Genomic DNA, 16330 nt, shown 5'->3' on the forward strand with positions numbered 1-16330 from the left:
ACTTGTTAAGAAAAACTATCACAGTTTAAAATACATTTTTAAATTTATTCACTTGAAAAATCAGTGCTGAATTATTGGAAGTGTACTGTAAAAGCAGCCATCCTAAGATATTTTACGAAGATAGAAGGTGCCAAAATAAACAAAATGGCGGCAGTCTGAACTTGTTTTGAACAAGTTTCACCAGGTTTCTTAAGATATTTTCGTCACCCATTTCGTTAATTATCACCCATGAACGTTGTGGACAATGCGATGAGTAGAAACATTTTCAAGTCCGGTCTTCCATATACATCTGCAGTTGAGGCCACTGCAAAAGCGGATAAATTTGCCGCGAAAGATGACCGGGAACTTCGGGCAAAGACCAAACAGGCGATACTACAGGAACTAAATGAGCAATTACGTGTGAAGGCCGAAAAAATCAAATTGAAAACAAAGACTGGTTTGGATGAAGGTGTGGTGCACGATGACGGCCAAACAGGGGGCGTAGGTCTGAGTGATCATCGGTTTTTAATTTCTTCCTCAGGGTGAGAATTGTGTTAATTTATCATAAACTAACTTGTAAACTTTTTCGAACTTTGTTATCATGATACATGTGAATAACCTATACATTATCGAACCTGTTCAAACACGTGTCATTGTTAGAAGTCGACACACACTTCCTTTGTGATCCGGAATTGCTGTGAAAATATGTTGTTATTACCAATTAACAACACTAGTTAATTAATTAATATTTTCAGCCCAGAAAGTGAGATGAGGTCAGACAGGGTGATTACTATCACCTCCCCACCCTCAAGAATACCAGTTCTTCGCCTCAAACAGCCAGCACATGTACCCCAATCCAAACCAACCGGTGTTAAACATTTGGCAAGGGAGCGGAGACGCCAACAGCGCCCTGCAACATATCGCCCAGGCTATGAATGGAATAGAGGTGGGAGGCTGAAAGAACTAAGAATTAGGTAAGTGTGTTGCTATGATGTATAGGTAACAGACCTATGATAAAACAATTCTGGTGTTTTTGAGAAGTTTTGTTTTACTGGTAAAATAATAGGTGAAATTGCAAATGAGATGAGAAATTGACGCAGTGAATAATAGAAAGGTATATTCGCTGGATAATTGGAACAGTAAAGGAAAGCTAATAAATAACATAATTTTAAAAAATTTTAAATTCCGATCAAAAGGTTTCATTCAAATTCAAATATTTAATAGTGATTGGCTAAGAGCTCAATATTGTCTACAGCCATTATGCCATCAAAATGAAGTGCTTGCCAATTGAACAATTTTAAACTAACTCATTAATATTAATTAGAACTAATGATGACGTCACAATGGCATTTTTGAATTAGTCAATTTGAATTCTAAGATCCATTTTAATTTTTTTAAAACGTATATTTATAAAAACATTTATAACAATCCCGGCTTTATGCCCTTCAGTGTGATGAAGGCATGAATATTTTTTAATATAAATTATATATAAATGGTTTATAAATTTCAAAAGACGTTCAAAAACAGCTTAATCAATTACAGCACTTTAGCAGAAGCATACTGCCTGTGTAGAACATCTGCTGTGAGCATTGCACAAAATCAGCAAATGATTAAACCAAATGTTTTATAAATATTTTATGAATTTCCATAAAATTGTCATGCTTTCATGAGTTTATCAGGTATTCGTTTGAATTCAAGTGTTTAACTATTATTTGATTACAAATAAAACCAAAAGTGATAACTGAGCATTTTCTTTTTTGATGATAGTCTACAAAGTGCATTTCAAAATTTTATTTTATATTCCTCTCAGCTGTTGATCAAAATTATGGAGACTTCCACATTGCTTGCATGTATTGTGTGATTCTATTGTATTGACATTATTTTCACAGGAACCTTGCCAGAAAATATTTCTACATTTGGATGAGAAATGCATATGGTAGAGTTAGACCTTCAGTCGTGAGGTAAGCAACATCATTTCACTAAAGGCAACCAATTTTCAAGGCAAAAACTTTTAAGAATGAATTTGTGATGGAAATATCTGCCTGTGTTTAAGGGCATCAAGGCATTCAGATGAAGCAACAAGGAATTATTCATCATGGTCTCTCTGAGTTTTGTGCACTTGATAAGGGTGATGTCTCTTACCTATAAAAAATGGTGAAATAAAGGTGAGAAAGAAATTGAACACATTGCTTGCTGTGCTGAAAGCCTCCATAGATAAACAAAATGAAGGGAAAAATCAGCTTTAGCAGACAATACGTTAAGCCTGGTCTTGTTTTGGTTCCACATTCCCCTTAATAACAGTTGTGTACAACAGTCATGCAGTGTCGTTTGAATTACCTCACTTGCCGTGTTTGTGTTTTCAATTAAAAAATCATGATTTCTTTAGGGGTGGGCGCTTGAGCACACCCTCAAAAATGGTCTAAATGTCAATTTTTGCTCACTACATGTATGTGACATGTTTGGGGGCATATTTCTTGTCTTGAAATAGGAGGGGCAATACAAAATTATTTCACAAAGCAAGTTGGGTGTAATTTTCATTCACGACACAATAAAAAACAAATGATTACAAAAGGATATGCACAATTTATTACAATATTGTTAACATATAATCAATACAGAGAAATCCTGTCAGAAATTATGATGTCATGCTGTTGAGAAAAAACAAACTATGAGGGCCCATATTTATTAGAGTTGAAAGAACTATGAGCATTAATCAACTGTCAAAAAATCAATGTGTTTTTTTTCGCATGTGACATGCACATCATGTCATTTGACCCATATCGAAAATCATAGGGTCTTGTCCAAGCATTCTTATTGGATTTGGCACGGGGTCATCAAGGTCCCTGTGGGTATTTAGTAGGACATTTTTACTTTCCATTTTTGGTCAACATTACACAACAGTTCCCATATTTCTGCTGGCAGGAATCATTACAGTCGTGCCTTACTACAGAAGACATTCCATGGTTGGTATAGTGTGTATTGGACTGAAAGAAAAGAATGGAGACTAATGGTTCGAGCAGAATATCATGACAGGTACTATTAATATGTCACATCATATGATTAGCTTTTCTTATCCAGTATGCCCAGCTGGTGTACTTTAAGTTTGGGATGATGCCATTATCTTGCATACAGTTATAAATACTAGTGTTGGTCGTTTAGATACAATAATTGAATTACATAACACACAATTATTTTGAATTGAATGAACTACTTTATTTTATTACAATCCATTCAGGTATTCAACATGGAGAAAAGTTTGGTTGGCATGGAAACACTTTGTCATTATCCAGAGGATTAAAAATGCTAAAAAGGACATTGCAACCCAGCACGGTGAGATCTTTGATTCTGAAATATACAGTTATGGCCATGGATTAAAAATTCACTATTGCTACACTGCAGCGTTCTATTGGAGCCGAACTACTGCTTCTCCCACCGATTAACACCGATTATCTCCAAAGCGTTTACACGGTCGGGGGCCAAATGAGAGTCGAGTTCAATTCAGTTAATCAGCGCTAAAAGGAATAGTGCCCTCAAATACTTAGTATAAATACTTTTGTGTCATGCTTATGTTGTTGTTTCTTCACATGTCAAGATGCTGTTGAGCCTGGAGAAAAAAAGAAAGTCATGAGTCTGAGACAATTTACTGGTGTTATGATTTACGTATCTTGAATAAACAGGATACATGGCAGCTAGAATAGAATTTCTTTACTCTGCTCAATAGATATTAGGGCGTGTACCTCTTCGTCAAACCTGAAATTACGTGAAATTACAAACACCGTTGTCTCCACCATAATTAAAATGAGAAGCTACTTGAAGTAGATGATTGAGGGCATGATTTCGGCTCTGATTGTTCGGCCTGATGCATATACACGATCAGAGCCATGTCTATTGGGTTTATTAGAGCTGAACTTGGCTTGAGCCCACTTGAGCTGAACATATATACACATCAATTTTTGCTGGCTTGAGCCGCTGGGTGATAAAACGCTGTCGTGTAAACGTAGCATATATATCTTATAATTTTATATGCTTTTATTTGTTTATTTACATTTAATATTAATGCAGCTGTTGTTTTTTTTCCCACAGCTGATAAGAAGGTTCTTGGTAGAGTAATTGAAAGTTGGAGGACTTACGTCTTCACAAGACGAAAGAAGAATGATTTGTACGCCATTGCTCGAAACAAAGCATCCAACGCATTGACAAAATCTACTTGGCTAGAGTGGAGGTATCAGTTGAATAAGAAATACATGCAGTATGATGTGGATAACTATGCATTACAACACTGGGCTACTGCCATGGTACTCAAGGTGAGGGATTTAGTTTGACAGTTGGTACACCTCTAGTTTTATTCTAAAATATATACAGTGACAGGAAGTAAGGAAGTGGTGAGAAAACTGGATCTAAAAATATTTCACTGGCTTGTGATGATTGGTTGAGAGCAGTGGTTGTTATGCATTCAATGTGGGTCCCATACTACACATAGCAATGTATGAGCATGCGATTCAAAGAAACGCCTCTCAATAGAAGAACATATAATCCAAAAATTGCATTGGCTGTACCGGGTATACTGAATTATTTACTATAGAAACACCTTTAATTTATGCAAGCGTATGCGCTACTGCTAGAAATACAGTATATCAATTTTAAAGAAAATAATCTGATCATTTTCAAAATATATTAAAATGTTACACATAAATCAAAAAATTCCAAATCAATTCTGTTTGTGTGTCTGTTTTTAGTCCTGGAAAATATGGAGAGAGAAATTTAATCTTCGATACAAAGATAAACAGAAAGAGATAAAGGCAGTTGAGTTTTATAATGGGTCATTGGTGTCAAGATGTTTTTATAAAGGTTGGATTGAATACATTGTACAGAGAAGAATTGAACACAATGAAAGAGGTGAGTTTATTGAACTGTCAGCAGAGTTTTTGACAAATGTATATTATTTCACTAGATGGGCTTCTGAACTAGTGTGGCTAGATATAAACTTTTTTTTACTATTTTTTTTTTTGTCATATTTCTATTTATTAATTTTTTGAATTATTGTTTTTTTGAATTTCTAATTGCAAAAGCCAAATTTTCTGAACAACTTCTATAGAAGATCTTGTTTGTGAGACAAAAAACAATATTTAAAATAAATAAAAAATAATATAGGCCAATTAGATCAAATTTTAATCAGATTGGGGAGAGGTATGATGACTGGTAACATGCGCTGGATAGTCTTTATGACATGTACCGGTACATATATATATACCGGTAGCAATATACATAGAGAACAAGAGAGGAACAACTGAAAACAATATAGTCAGCTACATTCATCAACACAAAAATGGAAAACAATCTAATTTCTTTGCAATTATTTTTTTCTCTACTTTTGTTTGCTTGTCATTTTTTTTTTTTATTTTCTTGTGTGTATTTTGATTCTCACTTTAATTGTTTTGTCTTTATTCACATCTGTATTGCATTTTATTCAAAATCCTAATAGGAATACAAACGCAATAAAGATAATTATTATTATATATTTTGTTTACTTACACTTGCTTACTATCTTTTCACAGCATTTGCTGATAAGTTCTACCATGATAAGTTACTGGCCCACTGTCTTAGTCACTGGTTCAATCGATGGTACAGACAAAAACTGCTAACTGAAAGAGGTGAAATGATTGAAGAAGTTGCCAAGAAAATACTAGCAAGAAAGATGTGGATCAGATGGATTCAATGTATCCTTAAATTATATAACACATTCTTGCTTTCTCTAAAAACAGTGAAAACAAATAAATGATTTTAATTTTATAGCTTGTGATTAGTACCAATGATTTGTTAGTAATTAGTAACTAACATTCAGTACTAATGATATGCTGTTATAGATTAGTAGCTAGTGATTGGTACTAAAGTTGTGCTGGTATAGATTAGTAGCTAGTGATTGATACTAAAGTTGTGCTGGTATAGATTAGTAGCTAGTGATTGGTACTAAAGTTGTGCTGGTATAGATTAGTAGCTAGTGATTGATACTAAAGTTGTGCTGTTATAGATTAATAGCTAGTGATTTGTATTAAAGTTGTGCTGGTATAGATTAGTAGCTAGTGATTGATACTAAAGTTGTGCTGGTATAGATTAGTAGCTAGTGATTGGTACTAAAGTTGTGCTGGTATAGATTAGTAGCTAGTGATTGGTACTAAAGTTGTGCTGGTATAGATTAGTAGCTAGTGATTGATACTAAAGTTGTGCTGTTATAGATTAGTAGCTAGTGATTTGTATTAAAGTTGTGCTAGTATAGATTAGTAGCTAGTGATTTGTATTAAAGTTGTGCTGGTATAGATTAGTAGCTAGTGATTGATACTAAAGTTGTGCTGGTATAGATTAGTAGCTAGTGATTGGTACTAAAGTTGTGCTGGTATAGATTAGTAGCTAGTGATTGATACTAAAGTTGTGCTGTTATAGATTAATAGCTAGTGATTTGTATTAAAGTTGTGCTGGTATAGATTAGTAGCTAGTGATTGATACTAAAGTTGTGCTGGTATAGATTAGTAGCTAGTGATTGGTACTAAAGTTGTGCTGGTATAGATTAGTAGCTAGTGATTGGTACTAAAGTTGTGCTGGTATAGATTAGTAGCTAGTGATTGATACTAAAGTTGTGCTGTTATAGATTAGTAGCTAGTGATTTGTATTAAAGTTGTGCTAGTATAGATTAGTAGCTAGTGATTTGTATTAAAGTTGTGCTGGTATAGATTAGTAGCTAGTGATTGGTACTAAAGTTGTGCTTGTATAGATTAGTAGCTAGTGATTGGTACTAAAGTTGTGCTGGTATAGATTAGTAGTTAGTGATTGGTACTAAAGTTGTGCTGTTATAGATTAGTAGCTAGTGATTTGTATTAAAGTTGTGCTGCTATAGATTAGTAGCTAGTGATTGGTTCTAAAGCTGTGCTGGTATAGATTAGTAGCTAGTGGTTGGTACTAAATTTGTGCTGCTATAAATTAGTAGCTAGTGATTGGTTCTAAAGTTGTGCTGGTATAGATTAGTAGCTAGTGATTGGTTCTAAAGTTGTGCTGGTATAGATTAGTAGCTAGCGATTGGTACTAAATTTGTGCTGCTATAGATTAGTAGCTAGTGATTGGTTCTAAAGTTGTGCTGGTATAGATTAGTAGCTAGTGATTGGTTCTAAAGTTGTGCTGCTATAGATTAGTAGCTAGTGATTGGTACTAAATTTGTGCTGCTATAGATTAGTAGCTAGTGATTGGTTCTAAAGTTGTGCTGGTATAGATTAGTAGCTAGTGATTGGTTCTAAAGTTGTGCTGCTATAGATTAGTAGCTAGTGATTGGTACTAAATTTGTGCTGCTATAGATTAGTAGCTAGTGATTGGTTCTAAAGTTGTGCTGGTATAGATTAGTAGCTAGTGATTGGTTCTAAAGTTGTGCTGCTATAGATTAGTAGCTAGTGATTGGTACTAAATTTGTGCTGCTATAGATTAGTAGCTAGTGATTGGTTCTAAAGTTGTGCTGCTATAAATTAGTAGCTAGTGATTGGTTCTAAAGTTGTGCTGGTATAGATTAGTAGCTAGTGATTGGTTCTAAAGTTGTGCTGGTATAGATTAGTAGCTAGCGATTGGTACTAAATTTGTGCTGCTATAGATTAGTAGCTAGTGATTGGTTCTAAAGTTGTGCTGGTATAGATTAGTAGCTAGTGATTGGTTCTAAAGTTGTGCTGCTATAGATTAGTAGCTAGTGATTGGTACTAAATTTGTGCTGCTATAGATTAGTAGCTAGTGATTGGTTCTAAAGTTGTGCTGGTATAGATTAGTAGCTAGTGATTGGTTCTAAAGTTGTGCTGCTATAGATTAGTAGCTAGTGATTGGTACTAAATTTGTGCTGCTATAGATTAGTAGCTAGTGATTGGTTCTAAAGTTGTGCTGGTATAGATTAGTAGCTAGTGATTGGTTCTAAAGTTGTGCTGGTATAGATTAGTAGCTAGTGATTGGTTCTAAAGTTGTGCTGGTATAGATTAGTAGCTAGTGATTGGTACTAAAGTTGTGCTGCTATAAATTAGTAGCTAGTGATTGGTTCTAAAGTTGTGCTGGTATAGATTAGTAGCTAGTGATTGGTACTAAAGTTGTGCTGCTATAGATTAGTAGCTAGTGATTGGTTCTAAAGTTGTGCTGGTATAGAGGAATAATTGTAAACTCATAGTAGTTGTTGACACAGAAAATAAAGCTCAAATCAAAGTAAATGTACTGTGATGCTTAAATATGGTAACTGATCGCCATAGAAATGTTATCTTATATGTTGGTATTAATCAGCAGGTTAGGTTGTTCAATACAGTTTTCCAAACGTGGTTTGAAGTGCATGTGAAGGTACTTTCTCATGAAAATACAAATGTATGTTCTATCACCCATGTGTTAGCATAGGGCAAATTTCTCAAAATGCTGTATCTTCACAAATAGCTTTTTTTTCCTCTAATTGAATGGATCATGTTTTCCTTTTTCTTCAAAGTATCCCAGCATATTAATTCTGAAATTCACATACAGTAAAATCATTTTTATGAGAAAAATAATAGGTCCATATTCTAATTTTGTATTCACGTTGTATGGCAATAAGCAATCTATGTGCAAAATATAAAAAAACAATCAACAGACTTTTGTGAAACTGTAATGAGCCACCTTAATTGTTTGTTGCAGTGTAGCTTCAATTGGTAAGATTGTAGTTGGTACCAATGATTTGTTGGCTTAGATTGGTAGAGTATAGTTGTTATCAATGCTATGTTTGCTTAAATTAACTTAGGTTGGTACATTGTCTTTGGAATCAGTGATATGTTGGTATTGATTGTGGCTGGTATAAATTGGTAGCTTCTAAGTGAGATTAGTTAGTTGATTCTAGGCATCAACTTGTAACTCGTGATTGGTAAAAATTGTTTACGTTAGTCATCATAGAAATACCTAATGGTTAGTGTCTGTGGTTTCCACGGAAACATTTAGAATTTATTTTCGTACTGTATCATGTGAAAATTCTTAACCTGAGTAAGATGTTCAATTATGCAAAGAAAAAAAAGAAAAACATGAAATGGCTGACAATCATTGCAGAAAACGTTTATTGGTAAGAAACATTTCATTTAGCTGAGAAAGGTGTGTTGTGTTACTGACCATTTCTAAATGGTCTGATATTTGGCTTTGAAGTGTATTTTATTGCGCATATTTTTGTATTTTCAGAAAATGTGTTTCACAGCAATCCAGCTTTTCAAGATTCAGAGAAAGTTGAAAGCAATGAGGAAAGCTATTTCACTGCAGTTGAATCACAAACTGGTATGTACCTTACTATTTACTGAGCATCAATAACTAAGAATATCTGATCCATTATTTTAAATCTGGCAGTGTTAACAATAGATTTCAGCAATTTATGAAAACCCAGGTTTCGAACATGGGTTTTCTGAGGACACACAATTTCAAGACCTAAACTTCTTAAAATGCAAGAGCCTGATTGACACTGTGAAAAAAATATCCAACTGAATGGCGTTAAATCATTCAATCATGGTATCTAAGCAATGGCCTTTATGTTATAATGCAAAGAGATATGTAGAAATATATTACTGACACCTTTACTATTTGGAAAACTTTAGTCTACCTTTCTAGTCATTATTTTACCTAATCATCAAAGTTGTGCATGTAAGTGAAATAATTCTTGCGTTAGAAATGTACCAAATTTGAGTTTAGTGTTTTCATATTTGCACATGAATTTCTAATAGAAAAATTGTTGTGACAGAATATATAGTTTAATTTAACCCACTTTCAGCATGCAACTGCCCTTAATATGGTATTTTTTTCAGGTCATTCCAAGCGTGTTCATTTTTTTAAATTATATTTCTCAATGCATGATTTTTTCTAGCAACAAAGAAGAGCGTGGAATGTTTGGCTGAGCAGATGTGAACATAACGAGGAATTAAGATTAGTACCACAGTCTCGGAAAGCCAGGAATTACTACAGGTGACAAACATATGAGTTTATGATAAGTGTCACAGTCATCGCAACATGTCTTGTTCAACATGGGCATAAAATACATTGATTACACAGTGCAGAGATCTTGAACGCAATCCAATGCAGAGATCTTGTTTAGAGCGAGGGAGTCATGTGACTGATTTTTCTCCTTAAATAGTGTTTCATCCTTATGTCGTCATCACGCCCACTGTTCTCCTGATCTATGTAATCATGGTAATTGGATCAGTAGACAGAATGATTAGAATCAAACACTATTTCAAGGGCGTAAACAAGTATTGTGGCTCTTTCACTCTCAACGAGATATTGGTGACCATTTGTTTACGTATTGCAATTGAATGATATAATTTGATACATTATAAGTAAATGGTTTTTGACCTCACTTTAATATATACTGTGAAATACTTTATTTTAGCTGGAATTAATTTTCGCTGAAAATAATTTTTGGGTGTTTTGTATGGAATTTATTTTCTCTGATTTCTGACTGAATCATTCCTGCAGCGAAAATGAAGTATTTTACAGTACTCAAATTTGCAATCATGAGTATCTCTTAATCAATATGCACAATTCATCTTCAGGTCCAAAATTCTGCAAGGTTGCATACAACAATGGTGGCAATATGTGCGATGGAGAAGACATAGACAGGTATGGAATTGGTTTTATTGTAAACATTCTATCAATACATACAAATAATATGGTGAACCATTCTCTATGCTCAGCTCACAATCAGTGTAATCCATCACCATTTAAACTGAGATATATGCATGTTTTGTGTTTTTCATTGTACATATACATTTTGTTACTTCCTCAGTTTTTCATCTTTATTGTAATTTTCTTTTTCTGAGTCAATATCTAAATAAGAATACGATTATGCAATAAAGATTATTATTCTTATTATTACATGTGATACATGAATATGCTATTTATTTTCAGACACAGTACAGCATTGCCGATTCTCATTACATTGGTAAAACCTTACCAAGGTGTATCTTCAACTGGAGAGTGTATGTTCAGCTAATGAAAGAAGAACACGAACAAGATGAGAAAGCCATCAAGTATAGAAGGTATCAATCTTACAAGTACAACCCATCTAAACATTCAAACTACTGTAAAATCTGTTTTAGAAATGGTACAATGCAACAGGACATGCGGCTTCTATTAGAGCATCTACACATATGAGAAATGATGAATTTTTGGTATACAATTGTTCAATAAAAATGGGTGCGACTTTTATTACGAATGTGACTTCTAATACAGATTTTACGGTATCAACCATAATCCAGAGTGAAAATAATAGAATTAAGCCATCTTTGAAAATTTCACATTACAGATGTCTTGTTTGAAAAATGTGTGTCACATTTTCTGAGTTTACAACAGATGTCGTCACAATGTAGTACATGATTGAAATAGATTACCGTCACTGAACGAAAACGATCGCAGAGGCATGAATCTCATGAAATGTTTTTTTCTGGATTTTGATATTTATTTGCTCTATTACTGGTAGTAACACATGTACTTACATAAGACGTATGTCTAAAGTTAAAATAAATCATATTTTTATGATACAGTGTACAGTAAATTCAATTTTTAGTTTATGTTTGTCTCCATTAGCGATGTGTAACAGTTGGTGATCAAATACGGTAATAATAAAGATACCATGAAAATGCCACATAGTATACACTTGTTGTATATCCTTTGTACATACTTTTCAGTATTCTTGATATAACCTTATAATATGATCTACTGTATCCTTGTAAGAGTGCACCTAAGCTACCTTTTCTTTGCTTTGTCTTATAGGTCCATTCTTCATGCAAAGTATTTCTATGGTTGGTTGGGTAACTACCACACTAGTCAGGATTACAGAATGATAGAAAGAATGGTGAGTATTTCTATGGTTGGTTGGGTAACTACCACATTCTGCCGTAAATTCGCCCATCCGTAAAATCGCCCTGGGCAGTTTCACGGATGGTGGGCCCTTATTTGGGGTTCAAATTTTCAAAAAAATTGTCATAAAATATTTTCATGGGGCTATATTTTCATTGAAAAATCCACCTACGCCGATTGTGAACGTGGCATTTGGACCACCCAAAACGAAAGACGCTATTCAAGTTGAATTTATTAAATTTTATTCTTGCTGGATTAAAAAGTAGACCGTGCATCTTTCTCCCAAAAAATAATATTAACAAATCTTGTGCGCCAAATACAATTATTTTGTTTCATTTTATTACTAACGAAAGTATATTCTAAAAGAAGTTTCAAATAACAACGAACACAACTGCATTGCTTAGTAGCAAATGATCGTGGTAGCGCAATCCGGTCATGCTGCGTTTTACAATTGTTGATTATTACCTAGTAATGATTATAATAACATGCAAAAAATAAATTCGTTGAATTGTTATAAAATGCAAATAAATTTCAAATTATTTCGTTGTAAGCGAATGATTCCGATCGCATTCTCAGCACTTGATGTAGAAATGACTATCCACCATGTTTGACCTGAGACTGTGTTCTTTGACCTGTCAGGTCAAATCGATAATTAACCAATAAAATTGATGGATAATGCCAACGTGTTCAAATTACCATAGCACATTTAAATATGTTAATGTTATTGAACTCAGTACGGAAGAGATTTGCTGATGTTGTTGTCTGGTCTTTTGGCTTGAATTTTGATGGGAAAGCGGCATAATTTGTTTTTAAATAAAAAAATTAGTTGTTTTCAAAAGATAAACTGAGCATTTGAAGAATAATTTAACATTATTTATAGCGATAACAGCTCATTGTAGAAACGAAGCTAACCCATTCACGCTAGTCGCCATAAACATCAATACTCTTGAATATGCGTCAATGACTACACGAAACTTTTAGGTCTCAGAAAAGATTAAAATAACACCAATCGCCATGGGCAGTTTCTTGGTCCAATTTTATTTTATTTTAAACCCAAACTGCCGTTTAACGGCCCTGGGCGAATTTACGGCAGAATCCGGTACCACACTAGTTAGGATTAGAGAATGATACCCTGGTACAAGTTATACAGCGAGTTCACATAACATTATCTACAATTCATGTAACCATTTTTGAAATAATTTTGGCAACTAATATAATACTGATATGTGTTTCAGCTGAAATACCTCATTAGTGTATTGTTCAGTAGAATAATTTCATAGCTGGTGATACCATAATACGTTACTGTACAATTTGCTGGGAATTAATTTTCGCTGAAGGGAAGTTCAGTGAAAATAAAATCCAGCTAATATACCTTTTTCTCTGTATTTTACATTTAACTCTTCAAAAATCACGTGTCTATATCATAAATGCAATTAACTACATTTATTGTGTGCTGGCTTGTCAAGTATTTTGACCAGAGACGTACCTCTGCCATTTAAATACATAACCACAGATGTACCAATAGAGCAAACTACTAATGCCAACACTGTTACAGCGAGCGCAAGATATTTGCATACACCTAACTCTCGCACCCGGCAGGTAATTACCGAGGGACTTTGCAACATCTCCAGACACTTTGCTAAACGCTCCAACGACCGTTGTAGACGCAATAAATTTACATACACGCCTACGTGACAATTTATCATAACAACGGACCAGGGCTTCAGATGGTCAACAAACATTCATCAAACAATCATGTTCTACTCATTGTTGATATCAGACACTTTATTATTTCATACATACATATGCTCGTTCATTTAATACATTCTATTTTGAACGTTTCACGAATATAATAAACCTAGTTGATACAAATATTTAAAAACGCCCCTAACATATAATGAAATTACCTAAATTTTCCTTGTTTTGAATAAAGTTTAGTTTTGAATACAGTTTCTGATTTTGATTATGTCAAAACGTTTAGACAAAGACACTGAGATGGAGATTATTCGCCTCTCGCGAATGAACGACGGCGAAGGAAGTTGGACTAGCGACGGCAACGGTTCAAAGGATTGTACCGCATTTCTGTCGCATCGATTGGATCACCGTCCCTCAACACCGGTGTTGAGGGACGGTGGTTGGATAAGTTTTGAAAGGAGTCAGTGAGCGGCGGTCGTTGACTGAATGTTACATAAGAAATTGTTAAGTTTATCGAATTTTGTCTGCGATCTGAAGGATATTTGAAACTGGTATATGGTGACGGTGTGTAGGTGAAACAAAGTAGAAGATTCCAGGGAAAGATTGACTGGGCGATGAGTGTTCTGGTAAACTGGCAATGGGACCAGCCATTATGCGAGAAATTGAAAGGGACACTCACAACGCTAATATTATTACTATAAATCCATTGACAACATCTCAACAAACTACAAATCAAAAGAATTTATATTTATCATTTCTTGTTAATATTCATTCCCAGTTTTATGTTCGTATTATATTTCTCTCAAGTGTTACACAGCAATGATTTTTGTTTGTACAAAGCAATGGAATAGTCCAACTACCTCTCGTTCCTCGTGGCCAAACATCACATGATCAAAGGCATTCTGCGTCCGGTGTTTTGATTAACTGTCAAGTGAGTGGATATCTAACTTCATTGCGTCCACAACGGTCATTGGAGTGTCTAGGGAAGTGTCTGGCGATGTTGCAAAGTCCCTTGGTAATTACCTACCGGGTGCGGGAGTTAGGTGTATGTAAATATCTTGCGCTCGCTGTGAAGATAACATCAATTATAGTTTCAACAAATTTATCTAACTTCTTTCCAGGCTATCTTGCACTATGACAGTGAATTACTGAAGAGAAAGTTTATGAAGTGGAAAGAAAGAACAAATGAAAAGCTTCATGAAATGAAACAAGAGGTGTGTTTTGCTCATCAGTATTATGAAAACTACATGTATAATAATTGTATTACTTCGATACGCCCCCAGTGTTTAGATCGAATCTGGATTCGTCATATAGCAGTTATACCACTCCTTATGTGACCTGTTCACATTGAATGTTAGACAAAGACCTAATCAATATTGAGAAAATAAACTGCTATGATTGTATTCCATTTGAATTTGAAAATCGCTCTTATGAAACATTTTACCCATAGTGAGTGAGACAAGTTGTTTTACTTAAAATTTTGAATTTTTTGTCAGTTTTTGTGTGTTTTACAATTATACCCCAGGTAAACTACTCTGTTTTAGAGATAATCTTGAATCGTTGCAAGGCCGAATTGTAACTTGTCACAAGACAGAATTTCAAATCGTCTCAAGACCAAATTGTAAATCCAACTCATCTTTATTAATAAATTACTCTTACTAAACCTCCAGTAACATTACGTGAGATTGGAGAGGAAACTGGAGATCTAATGTCTCCATGTCAGACTGTTTTTATTTGAAACATCTCACAAGTAATATAATAATAATAATAATGATATTTTGATGTTTCAGGAAATTGCACAACATCATTATCAAAAACATCTTTGTATGAAATCATTAAAAGACTGGATTCTGTATAATAAAGAACTCAAGAAAAGGTAGAATCCTCATCCTGAATAATATTACATTGCTCAATTACTTAGATATGCATCTCAAATTAAAGTTGTGTTCTAACCTGACACACCAACTTTACATCATCATTTATTTCTTAAGCTGCTCTAATGGGGTGTCTTATTTATTCTTATGATCTTTACCAAATTCAAATTTCTCTATTCGTACATATTATTCAGGTAGTTTTGTTACTATAGCAATAACTTCTATGCTTCTCATGATTTCATAAATCATAAGGTTTGGAATCAGCTTGTACATCACTTGACAAAATCAACATAAAATAAAACCCTGCGAACTTTTCTGTAACATGCTGCCAATAACATATACTGTAAAATACTTTATTTTAGCTAGAATTAATTATCGCTGAAAAGACATTTTGGTTGTTTTGTATGGAATTTATTTTCACTGATTTTTGACAAGTTGAATGTAAAATATAGGGAAAAAGTTATATTCGCTGGATTTTATTTTCACTGAATCATTCCTTCAGCGAAAATAGTGAAAATTAATTCCAAGCGAAAATAAAGTATTTTACAGTATCCTGAAAGAGCTTTATATTTACAAAGAAAGTCTATGTCCTTATACTAGTGTTAAATCACTGCTCTTACTTAGATTGGTACAGGAAGACAGTTTCATAGCATAATTGTTGTTTGGCTGTGTACTTGTCTGTCATTCACAAATCTTTCTATATTCTGAATGACTAACGACAGTGCAATCCAACTAAAGTTGAAACCCTTCTAGCATTACTTCCATGTCAGTAATACTTATATTATTGTATCAATATAATAGCTACGATCATGAGAAGTGTGCCGTCAAACATGACTATGTTAAGAAGGTGTCGAGATGCTGGTTGGCATGGCAACAGGTATGTTTGGAATATATTAAAATTCATATATTTCGTTTTCAAT

The 16330-nt window shown here is 33.9% G+C and overlaps 1 protein-coding gene across 1 annotated transcript in view; it reads left to right on the forward strand.

Annotated features, from left to right (window-relative positions):
- Positions 1 to 146: 146 nt before the first annotated feature.
- Positions 147 to 16330, forward strand: part of LOC100370903 (protein SFI1 homolog) — a 40817-nt gene continuing 24633 nt past the window's right edge. The window contains exons 1-17 of the mRNA XM_085504267.1: positions 147 to 500; positions 744 to 953; positions 1869 to 1940; positions 2902 to 3012; positions 3215 to 3309; positions 4063 to 4283; positions 4716 to 4875; positions 5535 to 5696; positions 8994 to 9064; positions 9178 to 9270; positions 9851 to 9948; positions 10536 to 10602; positions 10891 to 11021; positions 11755 to 11836; positions 14658 to 14750; positions 15327 to 15412; positions 16212 to 16287. Coding sequence (XP_085360393.1) covers positions 229 to 500; positions 744 to 953; positions 1869 to 1940; positions 2902 to 3012; positions 3215 to 3309; positions 4063 to 4283; positions 4716 to 4875; positions 5535 to 5696; positions 8994 to 9064; positions 9178 to 9270; positions 9851 to 9948; positions 10536 to 10602; positions 10891 to 11021; positions 11755 to 11836; positions 14658 to 14750; positions 15327 to 15412; positions 16212 to 16287 — 2100 coding nt within the window. The 5' untranslated portion in view covers positions 147 to 228. The remainder of the gene's footprint in view (positions 501 to 743; positions 954 to 1868; positions 1941 to 2901; positions 3013 to 3214; positions 3310 to 4062; positions 4284 to 4715; positions 4876 to 5534; positions 5697 to 8993; positions 9065 to 9177; positions 9271 to 9850; positions 9949 to 10535; positions 10603 to 10890; positions 11022 to 11754; positions 11837 to 14657; positions 14751 to 15326; positions 15413 to 16211; positions 16288 to 16330) is intronic.

Source organism: Saccoglossus kowalevskii, chromosome 10, assembly GCF_978046115.1.
Source record: "Saccoglossus kowalevskii chromosome 10, keSacKowa6.1, whole genome shotgun sequence".
NCBI lineage: Eukaryota > Metazoa > Hemichordata > Enteropneusta > Harrimaniidae > Saccoglossus > Saccoglossus kowalevskii.